The sequence below is a fragment of the Monomorium pharaonis genome, chromosome 5 (genome assembly GCF_013373865.1).
Source record: "Monomorium pharaonis isolate MP-MQ-018 chromosome 5, ASM1337386v2, whole genome shotgun sequence".
NCBI lineage: Eukaryota > Metazoa > Arthropoda > Insecta > Hymenoptera > Formicidae > Monomorium > Monomorium pharaonis.
The window spans coordinates 18,316,142-18,340,030 of record NC_050471.1 but is presented as its reverse complement, the minus strand read 5'-3'; the positions used below and the strand labels follow the sequence as shown (position 1 = coordinate 18,340,030).

Sequence of the window (23,889 nt, the reverse complement as noted above, 5' to 3'; positions counted from 1 at the left end):
TCTATTTCCACTAGAATACATGGCATCCTATACAATCTCAGACAGCGTGCCTGGCTTATTCCCTGGGACGTTAAAAAACTTCTCGTGCAGTCCTTAGTAACGCCATACCTCGATTATGCCTGCGTCGTCTATGATGATATACCCAAGTACTTGAAATTAAAAGTCCAACGGCTGATGAACGTCTCCATACGATATATCTTTAATCTTAAACGAGATGAACATATCACGCCTTATCGTTCCAAGTTACAATGGTTGTTAGCGAGTGAGAGACGCAAGTACTTCCTCGGATGCTTAACGTATCGTATTTTGGCAACGCAGCGGCCACAGTGCCTTCACGAGCCGTTGTCTCGGTCGTTCGTGAGCTTGCGACGCTCACTTCGAATACAGGCCCCCTCGATTCATATCCCTATAGCATCAACTACCGCATATAAAAATTCATTCGTAATGGAGGCATTGGAACTGTGGTCACAGCTGCCAGCCTCAGTGGTCGGCATGTCAACCTTCGCATCGTTCTCGGACAGATTGTATGAACATTTGTATGCAAGGTCGCTTCAAACAGGTTTAAAATTTTAGTTTGGAAAACATAGAATGCATGCGGTAAATTATCCAACACCCTCCTGATGAATCACCAATTCCCATACTTTGAGTGTTCTTGCTGTCATTATGGTTGTTTATTTATGGCATCATTTTCTGATATCGTTTGCTTAAGCTTTATATTTAAGTTTAAATTGTTTAGTTTATACTTTTATATAAATTCTAGCATGTTTGCTTATTTCTTTAATCACAAAGCTCTAGCTCTACATTTAAGGAGTTATACTACCCAGGCGTGCTGAAAAATGAGGCTTTTTTATGAATTTTTTTCTACTACTAATAAAGCAATCAAACTAAAGTTTACAGGGTTTATTATATAAGTTTTAAGATATACAAAAAAATTTTTTTTTATTTAAATTACAAAATGGCGTCGTGGCAATAAGTTACTTAAGAACGTTTTTTTTTCGAAGAGATAAACGGCGTGCAGGGTAGCAATGTTCATACAGCATCTACAGGAATAAAAAAAAATTTTTTCTATTCTATATTAGTGTTTCTTTGGAAGTACCAACGATTATTAAAAAATATTGATTTTTACAAATTTGGCATGCATTTAAAAAAAAATTACTTTTTTCGATGAAAAATTGATTTTAAATCGTTTATAAAAAATGTAATTATTTAATGATCGTAAAAATCATTGGTACTTCGATAGATAATCTATCTAAGAAGCTACAGTTCAAATTTCAAGTCAATCGAATATAAATTGCCCGAGTTGTGCTGCACGTCAATTTGAAAAATATGGTTCTGAGATAATCGCGTTTAAAGTTTCAAAACATGTTTACTATATGAAAAATTGAAAATATCGGCTTGCTGATTTTTTTACCTTCACTCTGCTATCTTAGGACCGTAAAACATTTCTAAATATTGCTCTTCAGCCTTCTTTTTAAGCGATGTAAGGTCCTTCCGCGCGTTTTTTCTATTTATTGATGCTGAGCGGTTTGCAGCTTGAACGCCGTTCATCGATTTCTATACAATAATTGTAAAATTCGTGGCTAATCTTTAGTTTAAGTGCTCATTATAGCAAGTAATCCTTGAAAACCATTATTATAAAGGATTGCAGCAACGTTAGTCGCTATATCAATAATAGTTTTGCTGTTTGATACCGATTTCGACGCTACTATTTAAACGACGGCGTTTAAACTTTCATTCGCATTTAATTAACACTTAATTTGAGAAAGTATAACTTACTTCTACCTATATAAAAATACCGACTTGACTACAACGCTTCAAAATGCTGCGCGTGACGGAGTGGCATTTTTAAACATTTCAAAGCGCTCGGCGGCGCTTCGGAAAATAAGTTGTAAAAATTTTTTTTAATGTTTCCCACTTATAATTATGCTGGAATATCATTTTTAGATAGTTTATGCATCATTTAAGCCAATAAAAAAAAACGGAAAAAAATTTTTTTTGCTGAATAGTATAACCCCTTAAGTTTAAATTCTTTAGTTTATGCATAAACTATGGCGTGTCTGTTCATTTCTTTAATTATAAAATTGTATTGAATTATGTATCGTCTCTACCACGCCATTCGGCCTATGCCTTGGCGAATAAAATTGTTATCAATCAATCTCTTTCTCTTTCTCCCCTCCTTCCTTACATACTCTTTTTTTCTTTTATATTGTTGTGCCGCTTCGTGCACGTTGGAGGTCCGCCTTCCGCCTGGGCACCGCTGGTCTTTTATTGTTGAAGGCACTTTGCTTGTTTAAAAGTGCGTTCCCAGGGACTAGGGTTCAATGAGGCATTCACGATTTAGATAATATGTACACTTTATTTCACCGAGTCACTTCACGCGACAGACTCTTACAGTTAACAATTACGCGACCAAGTAATTAATCAATCTACAGAACAAGGAATGAATCTACAGAAAGACACGGAGTGTCTTGACAATTCATATTATTGTTTGACATTTTGTCGAAAATGACTAACAAACAGTAGGTTCGCTCATTCTGGCCCTGACTATCGAACGTTACAATCGTTTTAACGCTTTGTAGAAACTGTTGGCTTTACTTGCTGATTTTAATATTGTCTGAAATCAAGATAGCTTTTTCCATCCTTCCGATGCCTTATCCGCCTTTTCCAGATTGAACAACGATCTTGCTATCGTTGATAACTGGACGTTTTCGAATGGCTTTTGCCTGAACCCCTCGAAATCCTTCCTCCTGATCGCTGGTTCTACTGATCTACTGCTTTCCTGTCTCGTCTCCAAGCTTTTGACATATTCCTCAACTCATCATCTATTCTTCACTCTTTCTCCGTTAAGCTCCTTGATGTACATTTCGATTCCTCGTGGTCCTTTAAACCTCATGTTACTGCTAAATGTCGAACAGCTTTCTTTCGGCTACGTCTCCTTTATCCTTTCCGTTACATCCTTTCGTCTTCTCAAAAACTTGTTGTTTCTCAGTCTATAATTGTTTCCCTGTTCGACTATGCTGATGTCGTTTACGCACCTGCTCTTACCCAACATTTATCTGAACGTATTCAACGTGTCCAAAACTCTTGTCTTTGTTTTTCTTACGGTATCCGTAAATTCGACCATCTTACTCCTCTCTTCAACAGTTTAGGTTGGCTCAAAATGCGTCCTCGTTATATTTTCCACTTGTGCTGTCTCGTTTTCTCTCTTCTTTGTTCCAATTCTCTTCTGTACCTTAGGCATCTTCTTCAGCTCACCTCCGAACTCCATTCAGCCTCCGTGCCTGACACTCATCATTATCACCTTCTATCCTTCCCCACTCATCACTCTTATAAATTTCGTGCCTCCTTCTCGTATATTGCTGTGTATTATTATAATCAGCTTCCGTTGTCCATAAAATCTGCTACTTCCTTTCTTTTTGCAAGGAAGCTGCCCGTTTTATCTCATCATCCCTCTTTTCCCTTAATGTTTAAAGTTGCTTACTTATTTTGCGTTTTGTTCTTCTATGTATGCTTTATTCAATGTTTCTCGGCTGAGACAGACTATCTTTCTTCGAAATTTGTGCGACTCTTTTTTAATGTATTTTACCATAACTTCTAACGTTTAGTGCTTGCTTATGTTTCTCTCTTTTTTTCATGTGTTTCTAAGAGGCTTCATAGCAACATTCTTTGTTATAGCCTTTCCTATTGCTTGTATATGTTCTGTATCTTTTCTTTATTGTATACTGGCTGTTGGTACCAAACAATAAAGTCCTATTATTATTATTACTATTATTATTATTATTATTATTATTATTATTATTATTATTATTATATGTAGTTTATAGTTTTTTTACAATACGCATATTGATTTATATTGTTCATGAATTACACGTTTCCCATTGGTTTTGATCTTCTAGATTTCTCAACAAGATTTTTGACCATATTTTTTTGATTGTATTATTTATTCGTTCACGTTTTAATTATTATGACACATTTTTATAGACAATATGCGTTGTTTTTATGGATATTCAATCGGCATCATTTTCTAAATTGTTAATTATATTTTCGTTTGCTTTATTTTAATCAAGTTTTTTCATAAATATTGGTAATTTGGCACAACTGAAGAAGATTATGTATAGTCGAAACTTTTCGAAATTTGTTTAACAATTTTAACAGTTGTTTTTATAGCGTTTATAATGATATATTTTTGATTTAATAAATTATATTGTATTAGGAAAATTGGTATTGGTTCGATATATTGACCTGTTTATCTTATTATTTTTGTTAAATGTTTGTGAATTATTTACAAATAAGTCAACATTACAATATTTAAATTAAATGCTGTTTTTTATTAATATTTTTCTAAATCTTTTTGATTAATTATTAAAACTAGATTATTTATTGAAATTTTTCAGGTAATCAAACTAGAATATGAAGCTTATGAATCAATGGCTTTAAAAGAAATGAGTAATATCTGTGACAAAATCCGTTTACAATGGAACGTAGAAGGCATTGCTATATATCATCGTATTGGAAATGTACCGATATCCAAAGCAAGTGTTGTAATTGCGGTTTCTTCTCCCCATAGAGAGGAATCATTAAAGGCAGTAGAATACGCTATTAACACATTAAAAGCATCGGTTCCCATTTGGAAGAAAGAAATATACGAAATAGGAGAATCACAATGGAAACAAAACAAAGAATGTAAATGGACAAATAGTAAATAATTTTTTCAATTATCAAATTCGAACTTTTTTAAATGCATGTCTGTTCTTCCCAAATAGTACAATAGCTGTATTTTTTAACATTGCATTTTTTTATTATTTACAATATTATTAGTACTATATTATTACAAATCTACCTGCGGTCGATTTATTTTCTCTTAATTTTTTAAATAAATTTATTTTTTCACTTAAAAGTTATCGTAAGTCCTCTCTATCACTTTTTTTGTTAAATATTTATTTTTCTCACATAAATTTTATATTTTATACTTTTAGCATTTTATTTTTTAATAATTTCTATTAATTTGAAACATAATATTTGTTATATTTATCTTAATGAAAAAGATTTAGTAAACTTTTTAATAAAATTTTGATGAAAAAAATCAACATTTGTTGTACTTTATGGCTATTTTGAAATTACAATCAGTAATTTTTTATTTAAAAAATTACTTAATTTTATAAAAAAATTAGCTTTAATAAAATATTACTAATTTTTTAGAGGACAAAAGCTTTCTGGTGAAAATAAAATTTTTTAATGATAGTTTTCTTAGTTTTTGATTCGATTTTTATAATAATCTCGAAATTTCAAAATTTTACGTCTATTACAGCAGATTCAATATAGCGGATTTGATCTTCAAATAGTGATGTAATTCACTTGAAACTTACTTTATATTGATTTCAGATTACTAAATCTGAATATAATGTTAATATTACAAAATTTAAAATGGCAGATTTATTTACAGTAGAATAAATTTAACTTGTTTTACATTTATTTGAGTTAATGACGCGAATAATGTTGAAAAGATTATTCTGGCAATGTTGGTTTGTGGATCAAACGAAACTGCTTCTAAATTTATCATATTTATACATAAGAAAACTATTTTATTATTCATTTTGTGTAATTACTTTTGTAAATATATTGTAAATGAATTGTAATAAATTGTAATTAAATAAATATATTGTAAATATATTGTATACATAAAAATTTGAAACTATAATTTTTTATGGTTTGGAGAAGCACAAAGAACTGCTCATTAAAAATTATATTTTTTTTTTTGTAGTTATAATCAAGGTCTATAAACTCATATAGGAAAAATTTGTCACGTATTTTAACGTGTCTTTAACATCTAATACTTTACCCTGCATTGATTCGGAACTACGTAGCCAAAATTTAATTTGGCCGTCAGTCAATATGGCCGTCATTTGTACTGTTGCAGGGTGATGTGGTTAAGGCAGATTAAGGCATGTTGAGGACGGTTAGTGCGTTGTAGTGCGTGTTAGTCAGTGTTAATCCTGGAATTAACTGATTAACACGCACTACAACGCACTAACTGTCCTCAACGTGCCTCAACAGCCTTAACCTGCCTTAACCACATCACCCGGCAACAGTATAAATGACGGCCATATTAAATTTCGGCTACGTAATTCCGAGCCAATGCAGGGTTAACTATTAGATGGCGTTAAAATATGTAAAAAATTTTTTCTATATGAGTTTATAGATCTTGGTTGTAATGTTTAAGAATATTACGTTATTCACTCTTAAAAAAACTAAATCGATAGTTGAATCTATCAAAATGTTGTCATCGCTTTTCTACGACGCTAATTGATTCTTTTGCTGCGCTAACTTTGTGAGAGGCTGTCATCATGGAGTTAGCAAAAAATAATTTGTATAAATTATATACACTCGTAATTATTATCGCAATTTATTTTTAAAAAGGAAAAAATATAAAACTAAATAGCGCGCGTCTGTAGTGTCTTATTAAATTTTAAAAAATTTAAATATGCGTGGAACAGTCTTATAACTTAAATTATAAAATTTTATTCATAGAGAATTTAAACATAAATTGAAAATATTTTTTGTGAGATATAATACGTGCAATATATATCTTAATTGAAAAAGTAAAGAGATAGATACAATATTGACTAAATTTTTTTCACAAAGTTTAAAATTTTATTTATGTTATATTTACACAAGGAAAGTAATGTTATATTATATTTACATAAACTCGTTTACATAAGCTCTTAAACAACCAGTGACGATAAACATAAACTTTGCTAAAAGAACTGTGCATATTACAATTATACAAAATATTTTAGGCTTTTGTTAGGGTCCTCTTAGAATTTAAATTAAAGCTATCTTTATTTAAAAATCTGTTAAAAAAACCTCTTTCTCATAAAATCATCTGTTTTATCGACATTTTAAAAATTAATTTTTTAATTTTAAAGATTTTATAGAAATGAAATATCCTTTTTTGAAAACAAAATTTAAGTAGAGGAGGGAAGGAGGTTATGAATCACAATTTTGCTTTATTTAAATAACTAAGTAAAAATTTGTGTGACAATTCTTGTTGGTACAAGTTTGTTAATAAAATTCTACAAATCATATTATAAGCAGCAGTTTTTCGGTTATACATAATGAACATAATTAACAACTATTGAAAAGAGAAAAAAGATTGCAGTTATGGAACCCGTAGGGGGATATGGAACATTACCAACGATATACTCAAAATCATTTTTATTTCCAAAAATTGAAAAATTAATGGTCGTTGGCAATCTTACATATCATTATCATAAAAGTATTAATATTTTGTACATAGTATCATGTAAAAGAATAAAAAATATAAATAAAATTGTTTGACTGAATAAAACCTTTGGCTCTTGCAATTTTGCGTATTATAGAAACATCATAAAAGTATAATATTATAACAAACAATATTAGCTAATATTATAATAGTTTCTTATTGTTTTCCCTCGGGGTTTACAATCTCTGTACCTTATTCTCTAACAACAACTCGCAACTCATCTTAAAACTACTTAACCTGAATGCCGGGGTGCTTCGGGCTAGTTAACGCCTCCACACATCCTCGGCCGCGCGCGCGCGCGCACGCACACACACACACACACACACACACACACACACACACACACACACACACACACACACCGCTCCGTGGACTTTTGTTTCCTTTGCCTATCCTTCCAATATTGCTTTTACTCTTATCTCTCCTGCGTACCACTCCACCTTTCTCTCTTCCCTCTCCCTCTCTAATTCCCTAAACCAACTCTCTCTTTCTTCCGCCCCTAAAATCCTCCATTGCGTCCTGCCAACCATGGCCACCTTTACCCCAATCTCTACATTTCTCCCACACATACTCCCAGGTCTCAATCCTTCATCTACACAATCTACACATCTTCTTTTTTTCGTTCTCCCAATATCTATTTCCTCTCATCCCATTGCCTAGCCTAAACTTCATGACTCTATTTCACCTACTCTATTTCCACCCTTTTTTTAAATACCCTGGAATCCCTTCCTCTTTCACTCATTTATAGCATTTAGCATGTTATATTTCGACTCTCTAATTTTCCTCCATCTATCTTCTTTCTGTAATTGCCTATCCTTATTAATAATTGCTTCTAATACCTCTTCTCTGTGCTCCCCTTCTATCTCCTCCAACTTCCACCTTATATGCTCAAAAAATTCCCTTTCTTATCTTCCTTTCCCACGTCCACTTTTTCTATTCTACCTTTTGCTCTTATCTCTTCTAAACATTTTCTTGCCAACTCACTGTTCCTTCTCTCATCCAACCTCTTTTTATATGCCCACGTTCTCCTTTTTACTTTACTTCTCAATTGATTCCTTTGTATTTTCTCTCACCATATATCCTTATGTACTCCAATCCAAACTTAGCACACACCTTAAATATCTTTCCTTTAACTTTTCCATACTATCTCTTTCCAACCCCATATTTCCACTTCATAACTCATCACAGTCTATATGAGCCTGTCGTACATCCATAACTTCCTCCCCCAATCTCTACCATATCTTCTCTTCTCAATCCCTCAAACCTGATCCATCACTGCCGCCACTTTCCTCACTCTGTCCCTTACCTGCGCCTTTTGTCCTCCGTTTTTTGCATGATATACCTCAGATAGCTGTACTCCCTAACTTCCTCTATTCTCCCACCACCAACTCTTTTTACTTTCCCTACCTCCTGCCCTTCTAAATTTCATTATTTTCGATTTTCTTGCGTTTAATATTAGATTCTTCTCATCCAAATACGTTTCCAATCTCTATATCATACTCTTCATCTGATCTCCCTCCTCCGCTATAACTACTAGATCATCCGCGTATCCTAGCATGCACCCTCTTTCCTCCTAACTTTACACCCCCCCCCTTAACTTTCCCCATAACTTCTTCTAAGTCTGATATTAGAATGTTAAATAGTAATAGACTCAACGGGCATCCCTGTCTTATTCCCCTCCCCGTCCAAAACTTTCCCCATCTCCTCGCCTATTCTAACTGCTTTTTGTCTTTCTAAATGTTTTCACTCTCTCTATTAAACCTCCCCTTATCCCCCTTTGTCTCATCGTTTTAACCAAGATACCCTTGTTTATCGAATCAAAAGCCGCCTTCAAATCAACAAATAACGTCACCAGTTTCCCTCCTTTTCTACCTATACTTCTATTTACTAGGTAATTAAATACAAAAATGTTATCTATGGTACCTCTGCTCTGTCTAAAGCCTGCTTGAGTGTCTAGAATTTATCATCTTTGCCTCTATATCCTCCTTCAGCCTCTCCGCTAAAATCATAACAGACACTTTATACAGTGAAGGCATCAAAGTTGTCCCCTTATATTCTTCTACGTTTTCCCCTCCCCCTTTTTTATTATAAGCACAATTACACCCTTCTTCCACTTTTCTGGCCACTCCTCTCTTTTCCACATCTTATTTAAAAATTCCACCATCCATTCCTCCAGCCTCACCCCTCTACTTCCATACTTTATTCGGGACTCCATCAATTCTCCCTGCCTTTCCTAGTTTTAATCTCTTTACTACACTCCTTAGTTCCTCCCTACTTATTATCTCCTTTTTCTCCCCTTCTCTTCCATATCCCCTTCTCTTCCCCCTAACTACTCTTCTACCTTCCCCCCTAACTACTCTTCTATCCTCCCCCTTAGTAAGCACATAAAATACTTTTTCCACTTTTCCATCTTTATTCCCTTATTTACCTTCTTTCTTCTCCTATTTTTATTTATTATCTTCCAAACTTCACTCTCTGCCCTAGCCTTTTTCGCACTTTTTTTCCATTTTTTATTCTTGTTCTTTTTCCTTTCACATAACTTTTTGTACTCCTTTCTTTTCTCTAAACAACTCTTTTTTTCCCCTCTCCATTTTCTCAATTTTCCCCTCACTTGTTTTTTCATTATCCTACACTCCTCATCCCACCAACCCTTACTACTTTTTTTCCTTTTCTCCTCTTTCTCTTTATCCTACCTATTGCTCTTTATCCTACCTATTCCTTCTTATTTCTCATTTAACCTCCGCACTCTCCCTACCTCCATTTCCTTTTCCAACTCTTGCCTAAACCGTTTTTTACTCTTCGTCCCAAATTCCCCTTATACCTCTATTTTTAACTCTCTATTTTCTTTCCCTCTCCCGCTCCTAATTTCTATCTCCACTGGCAAATGATCTGAATCTACATTATCTCCTAGCATTTTTCTATTCTATCTCTTGTCTCTTCCTCACCCAAGATATAATCAATCATAGTGCTTCCTCTGCCTCTTACGTATGTAAATTCTCCTTCCTCATCTCCTGCCACACTCCCATTGAAGATCTCCCACCCACATTCTTCTATTATGTTTAACAGCTTTCTTCCTCCTTTATTAACCTTATTATCCATTGACCGTCTCTTATCCTATTTCTCTGGGAGTGCTCACTTGGACACAGTACAATTGGACACAGTGCAAATGGACACGTTGCAAATGGACACAAACTAATGTACACGATTTATTTGGACACAGGAATTTTGTACACCGTAAACTTGTACACCGCAAAGTTGTATACCGTAAAGGTGTACACCGTACATTTCTATACCCTTTTGTTTAGGGCATCCCTACCGACGGGGTGGCTGCGGGAGGGGAGCTAAAGGCCCCCCCTTGCACTCCCTGTGTGTGTGTGTGTGTGCGTGCGTGCGTGCGTGCGTGCGTGCGTGCCGTAACTCCATGTGTAGGCAGAGGGTTAACACTACCTATTCCTTGCCTCTACTCTGTTGTCCACTGACTCACCTAATTAATATGCTATTCTCTCTTGCACACTCTTCTCCCCACTCTGCCTCGACCACCCACACACTCCACTCGCTCTCTGTAATTGCTATTCTATTCTTCTTATCCCCTCTAATCCTCTCAATCTTACAAAACTTTACAAAACTACCAACTAACCGCACATGTCTAACTCACAACGGCTCGGAAACGGAAGTCATAATATTAGTATTGTAAAAATATGGTAAAAAATATTACGAGGGTAGAGATTATGGGACTCAGACTTGCATCAATTGCAAGAGTCCATAACCCTGAACGCGAACATATAATTTTACACGTCAAATGCATGCACACATTACGTCAAACATTAAATTTAATTATTTGAAACGTTATACGTTATTTGATTATTTATACATTATTTGAAATCTACATTCAAGCCCTTTAAATTATATTAATGTTAAAAAATTAATACCCGCTATATTTCTCAATATAAAGTAAAGAATAGACATCTATACGACTTTTAGCTACTTGCAATACTGAAATGCAGCTTTTATGACAACAAAACAAACACTAATGACCAGTGATCTTGTTATAATGTTTAAACAGTATGTAAGAATTCGGACAGTTATTCCCATAACTCAACACAAAGTATACGAGATATCGCGAATTTCATAACCCCATATTTAGCCCATAACCGTCTTCCCTTTTCTACATACAACAATAATGCCCGCAAGGGTCGATTTAAGGGGTTCTACCACTGTAGCGGCACGAAAATGAGGTACATATGCAATTTTTTTTTCATGTCAAAAAATGTTTTTATCTTAAAACAAGTGCATGTACTTCTTAATATGCATATTAAACTTTAAAAAAAACTTTTGTAATAATATTTTATTTAAAAATGGCGGCGCAGGAATTATTATAAGAAAAGATTTTTTTTAAGGGGCTTTGGGGCTTGCAGGCTAGCAACTTTAATTGTTGACTTATAAACAAAAAAAATTTTTTTATAATGTACATTAAATTGTTTAATGCACCACGTAGGGAATTTAAAAAATATTGTTTTTTAAAAAAATGGCAAACAGTTAAAGTCAAAATCATGTTTTTAGGTAAAAACTGACGTAAAAAAGGTTCATAACATAAAAAGTTTTTAACTAATCAAAAAATCCGTACGTGGTACTTCACGGAATGTTGTTTTAAAGCTACTGTTAAAATTTCAAATAAATTGAACCAAAATTGTTAAAGCTATGCTGCAAGTCAATTTGAAAAATACAGTTTCGAGAAAAACGCGTTTAAAGTTTCAAAACCGATTTTTTACCTTTTACACGTAAAAATTTTTAAGTTTTTATTTTTGTACTTTTAGTCCGCAATGCTAGGACCATATAATTGCCCTTCTACGGCGATATCTTACTCCTCTTTCTCTTTGCGAGACGATATAGAGGACGAGCGCGTTTTTTTTTGCGACGTCCGTGAGCGAGCGTTCGGGCTGCTGTACGCGCATCTCGTTAACTTTTACGCAATAATTGTAACAATTTGGTCTAACGACGATTTCTAGCAGCTCCATAATTTTCATAATGCTGCATAAACCGTCATTAAACACAAACTGCAATATCAGTAGCTATGTCAAGTGTTGTCTTACCGCTTGAAAAACTCTTGGGTGATACATTCCAAATTGTAGCATTGAAGCTCTCATTCTTTTTTAACCAATTATTAATGTCATGTACAATTACTTGGGGAAGCTCATTATTCGAAAGTAAGTTACTTGTATCTATGAAATTCAAAGACCTAAGTGTGCACAGCGGCCGTGCTGAGATACGCTCAGACTAGCGCTGCGATTGTACGTTTATAAAAACATCATAAAAATGTTTTAAGTTATAAAATCAATTGGAATTTGTTTTTAAGACATTAAGGCATTATTTAAGCAAAAAAAATTTTTTTTGATTTTTTGAAAATTTTACAGTGGTATAACGCCTTAATATCAAAAACAAAAAAATTAAAAATCCTGTACGTAGAGCTGTTACTTAAGTTTCCTTTGAGTGTCAATGACGGAAAAATCTTCCCAAATAAAACTGACCAAAAATGCCTTACGACGGAAAAATCCGCATATTTTATAACATCAGTAAATCATTTGTACAGTGCAACAATTGAACTGATAATGCATACTTTAATGTTTTTGTCGCTGAATATTAATTTCAAGTCAAAATTTGGTTGAAGCCAATAAAATGGCTGACCCAATAATGCGGATCATGTGTTCGAAAATTTTGATTATTTTCGCCTTCTATGCATGAACTTTTTTATGTTACGAATTTCTATGAATATCTAAAAAAATTGTGCAGAGGGTTAAGGGTTTTTGAAGTCGTTGATAGTGAATTTGATATCAGACTTTGAAAATTAAATATTGCGAATCTAATATAACGGATAATAATTTTTTCACCTCAAAAACCCTTAACTCTCTGCCTACGCATCTTATTTTTCTCCCGATTTCTACACACAGGGGTTACGCTAACCCCAACATTTCGTTGACTTATATTTCAAAATGTATTTAATCAATTTTAACTTTTTTTTTTAAATCGAAAGGAAAAAATCTCAGAATTTTCATGATCATGATCAACACGCCAACAAGCTCCGGAAAAGTGACTTTATATTTTTAAGTTTATGTCACTGATAGCATTTCTGGCACACAAGCATTTTTCTTGCCTAATACTCGAGGGGTTAAAGATAATATTTGTTTAATACAAAAATTCTATATTCAATATATATGTACAAAATGGGATATGCACGGGCTAGGGATAACGTGAACAATATCGTGCAATTAGAACTAAGATTAAAAGCTTAGAAAAAATGATATTTCTTTCTAAAAAGCTAATTTCTTATTATAAAATACTATAAATATCTTTGAATTGGCTTTATAAAATTAAAAATTATTTTACAAAATCAAAATTTATACAAAAACGGAAACGGTAAAGAGTAATTTTGTTTCAATAACGAAAACAAAATTTTTAACACTTAAAATTAAAAAAATTGTGTTATTGACATGAAATTGTCCTTTGCTCTCTTTATTTTGTACTTGCTTTAACTTATAAAAAATTTTAAATTTTGTAAAGTTAATACAAAAATATTTTTTGATAAAAAGTCTTGGTGATTATCTTTAGGGATCTAAAATAAAAACCTTTTAAATTTTTATGTAGTCAAGGTTAGATTCGCGAAAGCGACGAAACGTCGGTAATTCTGCAAGTGTTGTCATATGTGTGTCACGAGATGATGTGCAGGTGAGTGTGGTATGAATGAGTGGTACCTGTTTGCCCACGTCAATATTGGCTACGATCCCGATTGACCACGGGGCGGATTGGCCACGTCAATATTGGCCACACGTAATATTGCCCACGTCAATAATGACGAGAGGGTACTGTTAGCACACGATGCGATAGAGCATATCCCGATAGCATACATAAAGATTTAGTAAATTCTTGATAGCGCACATTCCGATAGCACACGTCCCGATATTGCACAGTAAAAAAGATATATTAGCCAATTAGCCCAATAGCGCACAAAGTAAAAAGCGCATTATTTCCATAGCGCACATTCTGATAGCGCACATCCTGATAGCGCGAGTGAGTCCCAGATGCACACAGATCAAAATGGATATAACAGGCTGAATGAAACAGACACAATGTCAATCAGACAGAAATAAATTCGTGCAAAATTTTCAATGAAATTTTATAGGCATGTAGTATTTACTAAATGTAGTCGTATGTAAGTAGGGGGGAGGGGGAGTGTGGATGGACCTTGTTACGCGTAAAAAGTCGCAAACCCATGTTGTACAGTATAAAGCGTGGACACTTTCGCTGTGGTTACACACACACACAAACATACACACACACACACTCACGGGGGTGCAAGGGAGGATTTCGCCTCCTCTCCCGCACTTACTCCGTCGGTAGGGGTGCCCTGGAAAGTCGCAAACCCATGTGGTAAGTTCTTTGTTACTGTGTCCGTTTCACTCATTCTGCTGGGTCCATTTTGATTTGTGCCCATCTGGGACTTATTCACGCTATTAGGATGTGCGCTATCGGGATGTGCAGTGTCATGATGTACGCTATTGGAATAATATGCCTCTTTTATTGTACGATATCGGGACGTGCGCTATTGGGATAATGCGCTTTTTACTTTATACGCTATTGGGCTAATATGCCTTTTTTACTGTGCGGTATCGGGACATGTGCTATCGGGATGTGCGCTATCGCACCGTGCGCTTACGGGATTCTCCCATATTGCCTACGTCAAGTAGGCCTAGTAGGAATACTAGGCCGGTTCTAATCCGGGAGCTCCGAGGGGGGTGCGAAATTCTATGAAGATATCTTCGACAAAATCTTTTTGGATATCTTTTAGATATCTTTTAGAAATGTCTTAAAGATATCTTGAATAAGATGTCTTTTTGATTTCTACAAGATGTCAATGTTTACTGGGTATTAGGCTGATAATTAAATTCACCGAAAACACTATATATTCATTTAGCTAAAATTACTTCTTTTAACATAAATATATGCATTTATTTCGAAATAATTTGATACGTTACTTTAATAACACTTCCCATATAACATCGGATATTCTATGTATATGCATTTTTTTCCATAATGTGAAAAAAATATCTTGTATGTTAAACGTATATACATCTCACATACATGATTCGAATATACATTATAGTATATAAAGTGTATATCCATTAATGTATTTGATATGTATATACAGCGCACAATGTTAAATGTATATACATCTCACATACATGATTCGAATATACATTATAGTATATAAAGTGTATATCCATTAATGTATTTGATATGTATATACAGCGCACAATGTTAAATGTATATACATCTCACATACATGATTCGAATATACATTATAGTATATAAAGTGTATATCCATTAATGTATTTGATATGTATATCAGCGCACAATGTTAAATGTATATACATTTCACATACATGATTCGAATATACATTATAGTATATAAAGTGTATATCCATTAATGTATTTGATATGTATATACAGCGCACAATGTTAAATGTATATACATTTCACATACATGATTCGAATATACATTATAGTATATAAAGTGTATATCCATTAATGTATTTGATATGTATGTACAGCGCACAATGTTAAATGTATATACATCTTACATACATGATTCGAATATACATTATGGTATATAAAGTGCATATCCATTAATGTATTTAGTATGTATATACAGCGCACAATGTTAAATGTATGTACATTTCATATGCAAGATATTTTTCCTTTATAACATGAACTTGTACGCTCACGTGTAAGGAGTAATTCTCGCAATCACCGCTAGACGGTGCAACTTAGCCCTTTCTCCGGAGTCAAGTGATTCTCTCTTGCATATATAAGGAGGTTACTTGCAACTCCGCAATCAGATCTCGAATCTCATTTTTATTAGCTACCGTGCCTCGAGTACGGTACCGTACCAACACACAATCTCCACAAATTTGTATCATGTATATTCTATGTACATCTTATGTATATATATTATGGACATATGTATAATATTATGCATGTATTATGTACATTCTATGTTCATGTTATGTATATAAAATGAATGATAAATGGACATACATTATGTATATACATGTAATATACGAATCATATACATGTGTATATACTTCCGATCTGCAATGGATATTTTCCTTGTAACATTTCATATGCAATGGATGTACCGTGTAATACAGAACCATAGTATATACAACACACATAAATGTATATACATAATATATACATTGTATATCAAATTGTTTTGTGGGGTATATTTAGATACACATCCGGTTTTATTTGCACATACATTTCACATTCAATGTATATACATTACATTAAGAAAGTATATACCTGGATTATGTAATATACATAAATGTATGTACAATGTATGTACTGAGTATATTTTTATGTATATACATAATATATACATATTACATATAAAAATGTATATACAGAATATACATACATACAATATACATATTATATACATATGTATACTATGGATCTTTTATGTACATTAACCCGGTTTCATTTGCACATACTTTTCACATCCAATGTATATAAATTACATGAAGAAAGTATATACCTGGAATATGTAATATACATAAATGTATGTACAATGTATGTACTGAGTATATTTTTATGTTTTGTGGGTTTATATACTGTCTCATACTTTATAAAGTGCAACATAATCATATTTTTATATACATATTTTTTGACATTTTTATTGCAAATGACGCTAAACAATCATTTTAACAATAAAGAGTAATATAAAGTTCAAATACAACAAAAGAATCACTTTTTTCGAATTAAAAGCCTAATAATATTAGGCATTAGAATGATGTTATCTTCTTCGTAGTTTATTTCACTGACAAGGACAAAAATGTTTTAGTATTAAAATTAAAAAAGTCGGCCAAAAAAGGGTTGATCTTCTAGAGGTTAAAGATGTACGTCTTTTATACATATACCTTGTAGACCAATTCTAGAATTACTTTAAGATATCTATAAACGTCTTTATATATTTATTACTCAACATTAAAAAAAAAACATTTTAAATCATAATTTAGTTAGTTCATGTAGCGGTGAAACATCCGCCACAATACAATGTGCACACGCGTGCAGCATCCGCAGTCGTGATGTAGTTTGCGGAATCGCCGCTATAGGCGACGACGCGATGCTGCCTTTCTCGTGATGAAATTTACATTCTGAGAGCTATATAAGAAGATCACTTACGGTGATGAATTAACTTATGATAGCAATCGTAGTAAGCTCTCAACCCTCTTAGAGCCTACGTAATAAATTTTTTGTATCCTGATGGAGAGAATTCTACGGGTCTTCGCACCTCTTCTCGGAGAAAGCTCTCTAAGCCTCCGCATAAATGTATAAACCTTTATAAATGTCAAAAAAGAATTCTAGAAAAGGTCTTCAAGACGTATAAAAGACATCTTTAAGATGTCTCATATAGATTTTTTAGATTTCTAAAAGACATCTTTTAGATATCTTTAAGATATCTTTTAGATTTCTTTAAGATGTCTTTTAGACATCGCCAGATATCTAAAAGATATCTCAAATTGTTGCATAAGACATCTTTTAGATCGCGAAAAGATATCTTTTCGTAAAAAATGCGAGATATCGCAAGAAATCGCAAGATGTCTTTTAGAAATCTAAAAGACATCTTTTTGTCTATATGGGTATAAGGCTTTTGGCCAGGAAGAGGTTAAGATATCTTGTATAGATCTTTCATTTAGATATCTTTGACATGTCTAATTCGAAAATTTTTAAGACATCTTTTAAGATGTCTTTTAAATGTCTTTTAGATATCTTTTAGAAATTCTATGAAGATATCTTCGACAAAATCTTTTTGAATATCTTTTAGATATCTTTTAGAAATGTCTTAAAGATATCTTGAATAAGATGTCTTTTCGATTTCTACAAGATGTCAATGTTTAATTATTATGTACTTACAAAAAATTTTATTTTTAAAAAATATAATATATTAATCTAAGAAAGTTTTCTTCTTTAAAGTAAATCTCTTTTCTTAATTTAAAAAATATTGTTGAAGTAAAAGATGCGTGGTTGTGTAGTAAGTAAAGATGTTATGGATTTGTAATTAAAGTTAACACACTTTAATATTATACAGATTTGTAATACACTGCTTGAGCCAAGGGCACTGCGTACCGTCACCTGCGAGTACCAAATTTTATCTGCTAGGCACCAACGCTTCTCTCGCCACGCTCTGACTGTACAGTGATACCCAATCTGTACAGTGACGCTCTGTCAAACATTTATTTTCACATGTCTAACTAAACTAAATTTACTCGTAATTCAACAAATATCTTTCTTCTAAGAATACAATGTATCATTACGTCAAAAGAAGTATTCTGTTCAAGAAGAGGAAAAGATTATTGCAAGAGAAAAATTTTACTTTATCACCAAAAATAAATCTTTGTAACAAGTAAATCTCTATTCTTGAACGCTATGTCTTGCTATGAGCATGAAATGCTATCCTCAACTAGAAATGTATATTTATAATAATTGGATTTTGTCGATAATTTTATTCTTAAGATGGCATTTTTTTACTACTTATCACTACGTGGCGTGTTTTCTTACGAATAAATTTACTTTCTGTATGTATAAAAAAGACTTGTCAAGAGCGCAAAAGGAAGCATTAAGAATATATTCTTGTATGTGATTAAAATATATGGTTTTCTCAACTCAATTCTATATAGTAATCTATATAGTAAGTAAATTAAATTTTTTTTCTTATTTAATATTCTCGCCTGAAAAACTGCAATTTCTAGGACTTAAAAGAATATATTTTTAGTAAATGTATTTGATTGTGATAAGCTTATGATAGATTTGTTGATATACAAACTCATGATATACTTAAAATCAGTAATATTTATTTGAATGAAGTATGTATTTCTCTCAATGTATGATGATACGTTTATATATATAATAATACATACACATATATATATATATATATATATATATATATATATATATTGTAAATTTATATTTATAATACAATTATATAAAAATATATATATATTATAAATAATATTATTATTTGTAATAAAATATTTAGATCATAAATATGATAATGATGTAATAAACATGTCGATGCATCGAACATGTTACAACGTGTTTTTTCATGATGACATCATATCATCGAGATCACGTGATTAAAAGATCAAGATGAAAGTAGATCCGGCAACATATGTTCCATGATAATGCCACACCACGTAATTGAATCTATCTGGCTGATCAAGTCTAGCTAAAATCCTGGCAATGCTGTAATGAATATACTAGATATAAAAAATGATAAGAGAATGAAATTATTGTGTTAAACCGTTGAGAGCAGTATGTCATGCAGCAACAAAAGCAAGATCTATTACAACAAGCCGCTCGGCTGAGTTCAAAGAATAAATACGATGCATGGAACCAATGATGTGAAGATCTCGAGTCATTGAAAAAGGCACCGACTAAACTTTGTAAATACAATTCGAGAACGCGGTCTAGTGCCGGTACCTGGCTGCTAAAAAAGTTGTAATTAAGGGATTCGAGGTCGCGGTTTAGCGCTGATATCCGATTGCTTAACAATTAGAGGGGATAGGGGGAGGAACACATACGTTTTCTATTGCCTCCTTCTTTCTGGGTATCGTTATTCTCTCTGTCACATCCACACATCGCGTTCTCTCATGTTATGCTCGTTCTCTCTTACACTTGTACCTAACCGTATGCTCTCACTCTCTCCAATCCATCGCATAATGTTCGCTCTTGCTCACGATCCCCACCGTGCTCGCGGTATTGTACTAAAGTAAGAGGTGTGAGGGATGAAAAAACAAAATGTTGAACATACGTTTAAAAATTTTTATTTCTCTTACAAGTTTAACGTTACAGGTGTAATATATAGTTGTCTTCTTATGTACTAAACGCTAAGAGCTCGACGAGCGGTGCTTATTGAAGACGTCGCTGGTGCGTATCGCGTTCGATACTTGATCGAGATTCGTTACGGCGGACGTGATATCGGACAACCGCGTAAACTGCATATCAACAGTATCGACAATTTTAACTAATCGATCGAACGTTACATCGATGCAGCCGTCCAGATTGAACATACGGCGTACGTTGTCGCCCCACCTCTTGTGTATCGTCGTATATGCTTTTGTATATGATGTTATATAATATGCTCTCACTTGTAATTTATAGACGCACAAAAAAATTAAATTAAAAATTAAAATGAATTAAATTTATAGAACCGCTATCGAACCGTATCGTACATTTATCGAACCACTTCTGAACTGCGTCCAACATCTATCGAACTACTATCAAACTATTATTGAACGGCTAGAGATCTTTTCACGTTCGTTTCATGTTCGTTCACGTACTTCTCACGTTCGTTTCACGTACCTTCCACGTTCGTTTAGGTACTTCTTACGTTCGTTCATGTACCTTTCACGTTCGTTCACGTACTTCTCACGTTCGTTCTCGTACTTTTCACGTTCGTTCACGTACTTCTCACATTTGTTCTCGTACCTTCCACGTTCGTTCACGTACTTCTCACGTTCGTTCACATACCTTCCACGTCCATTCACATACCTTCCACGTTCGTTCTCGTATCTTCCATGTTCGTTTAGGTATGTGAATTGAACGTGAGAAGGTATGAGAACGCAGGGATTATGCCGCGATGAGTGTAAGCAAGACCATATGACTGGTGTATGTGAAAGAGAGAGAGAAAGTGATAGAATGTAAATAGTATGGTGTACAACGAGTAAACGTGAGGATAATATTGCAATGCGAGAGAGCGAGGGCGCGCGAGAATAGATTTGTAATAGTACCCCAATTTTTAATGGTACCTTTAAATAAAGACTTATGTAATCACATCTAATAAGCAGCTTGCGGTTCTTCTCTGCGTCGGGATCCCGCGTCATCCATTCTCGCCACCTTTTACAGAGAGGCAGTGATACGCGCGCCACCTTGCATCTAAAAGCGACTTATTTTATTTACCGTTATAGCTAATAAACATTTTGGATTTTCAAAGGCGTTCCCGAAATAGTTTACGTCTGATAAGCGGGATATCAATTTACTTCTGATAAGCGATTCTTCTCGGAGCCCCGTGTGACGTCATCCCTCTCTGCCGTAACATCCCCCGCGCCTACAAGTTCCCCCTGCACACCCGCACCCCCCTCGGAGCTCCCGGATTAAAACCGGCCTAGTATTTCTACTGTCAATATTGCAATATTGATCCGTGGCTATTATTGACGTGGGCAATATTACGCGTGGCCATTATTGACGTGGCCAATATTGACATGGCTATTATTGACGTGGCCAATCAGCCCCGTGGTCAATCGGGATCGTGACTAATATTGACGTGGGCAATAGGACGTTCCCATATGAATAAAGGCGTTATGAAAAATAATCAAACGTACTGAAAAAAATCGTGCCAGAATGATTTTTGCCACGGTTTACGCCATTTATTAGAGGACGAAAACTGCAATAATGTTCTGAAATCACAAAAAGTTACACAAAAGGGATCACTCTGACGCACGTTTAACAAGAAAGCACAAAAGATATTAATTACGCATTGGTATGTGCTGAAAAATTAGATTTCATTAGTACCCCAATACCTTAAAATAATGAAAGAGTTTATTTTAATAGATTTTTATAAATTATGCACAAAACATAAACTCTATCTTTATATATCATGAAAAACTTTTAGGAATCCATATCTTAACTTATAAATATTTTGAACAACCGTGAAAGAAAAAGGAAAGAAAAATGTACTGCAGTATTGCTTATGGTTTATTTTGTCCGATACTTATTTCTATTTATTTAATGAAAAACATAAGTATTGCAAAATTTGATACAACATTATAAAAACTATACAATTTAATAGACACTTTTTACTTTGTATTTATGTTTTTAAAGTTTTATTTATATTTTTTTTTGTTTAGAAATATAATTCAAAAATAAAGTAATATGTCGGTATCGGCAAACTTTTTCTATCTTCTTTTAATCATTTTAATATACCGTTAACATATATATAAATTGGCAATAACAGATTAAAACATATTGTTAAATTCATAGCTTTGAAGAAAGAAGATGTTCAAACAGCTATAAATGAAATTGTATCAAATAAAGATGTTATTGATGCAAATCTTATACAAGTTCGAGCGAATTCGGAAGAATTAAATCGTAGAATAGAATCATTCATCAAAAGAAAACGTCAGCAAGTAAATACTATGAATGTACAAGAATTTTGCCGCTACAGGTTAGTTTATTAATGTTAAAGTAGAAGAATTTGCATGTGTAAACTGTATTAATTGTTTCCATTATACGAGAATGATCTGAAAACTACTTATAGAATACAATGTCGTGTACTTTCACATGGGTACTTATAACAGTTGTGTCAACTTGGGAAAAAATCTTCCCTATAGTGTTGCCATTTATAGATTTTAGTCACTGCCAAGAAACTTTTCAGATCAGCCCAATATAGTTATTCCAGTACATATTATTATTATTATATTATATGCATAATTAACACCTGAAGGCCACACGGTGGGTGCGACAAGGAAAAATTGAAAATCTTATTTTGAAAATCACGACTTTTTTCTGTTAATGACATTTTTTACTTCTACAAATATTTTATTGAATTCTACGGGAAATTTTACTTCTATAAAGTATACAATTGAGTTTGACTTGAATAATCACAAATAAAGTTATTAAATCTTGAAGATCCAAAATCCCAAATTACATCCGTGTGGCCGCCATGTGATTGGCAAGAGGTGTGTCTTCCAGAGCCACACTCTTAATATTGCATACAGATAGGGTTGGAAAATAATGCATTATATATTTAACATCGTTACCATTATCGTTATTCTTTTTGATAACAATCTTTATTTTTTGTATTTCTCTAAAAATGTAATGTTTTTACATTAGTTTTGTGTTTATTTATCTATGCATCTCTTTAATGAGTGAGTCCCAGATGCGCACAGTAATAAACGGACACAGCAGACTGAGTGAAACGGACACAGACCAAATGCGCACAGACCAAATGCGCACGGACCAAATGCGCACAGTCGCAAATCCATGTGGTGCAGAGAATGCTTTGCACACACACACACACGGGGAAGTGCAAGGAGGGGCTTCGCCCCCTCTCCCGCACCCACCCCGTCGGTAGAGGTGCCCGAAAAGTCACAACCCATGTGGTAAGTTTGTTGATTACTGTGTCCATTTGGTCTGTGCGCATTTGGTCCGTGCGCATTTGGTCCGTGCGCATTTGGTCCGTGCGCATTTGGTCTGTGCGCATTTAGTCTGTACGCATTTGGTCTGTGTTCGTTTATTACTATGCGCATCTGGAACGCTCCCTCTTTAATACACAAATATATAAATAATTGGCATGTTAGATCAAGGAACACGTGCAATAATAGATATTTGTGTAATTAGTGCGCTGAATCGATTAATTGCCCGTAAGTACAGGATATGGACACACGAGTTGAAGGCTGCTCGTATATACTGACAATTTCGATCATTAGCTGAAGGCTCATGTGTCCACTCGCACGGGCGGGCAATAGTTGATTTGCACATATTAGGAT

At 33.6% G+C, this 23,889-nt stretch overlaps 1 protein-coding gene across 21 annotated transcripts in view; it reads left to right on the top strand.

Annotated features, from left to right (window-relative positions):
* LOC105833808 (molybdopterin synthase catalytic subunit) overlaps positions 1-23,889 on the top strand; it is a 123,295-nt gene that overhangs the window by 50,169 nt on the left and 49,237 nt on the right. For 20 of the 21 annotated variants that reach the window (XR_004963469.1, XR_004963468.1, XR_004963471.1 and 17 more), the window contains 2 exons: positions 4,395-4,698; positions 22,382-22,565. Coding sequence is in view for 17 of the 21 variants with exons in the window: in XM_036287621.1 (XP_036143514.1) it covers positions 4,395-4,698; positions 22,382-22,565 (488 nt within the window). In the remaining 4 variants the exon portion in view is untranslated. The remainder of the gene's footprint in view (positions 1-4,394; positions 4,699-22,381; positions 22,566-23,889) is intronic. The other variant, XM_036287608.1, reaches the window with a different exon arrangement.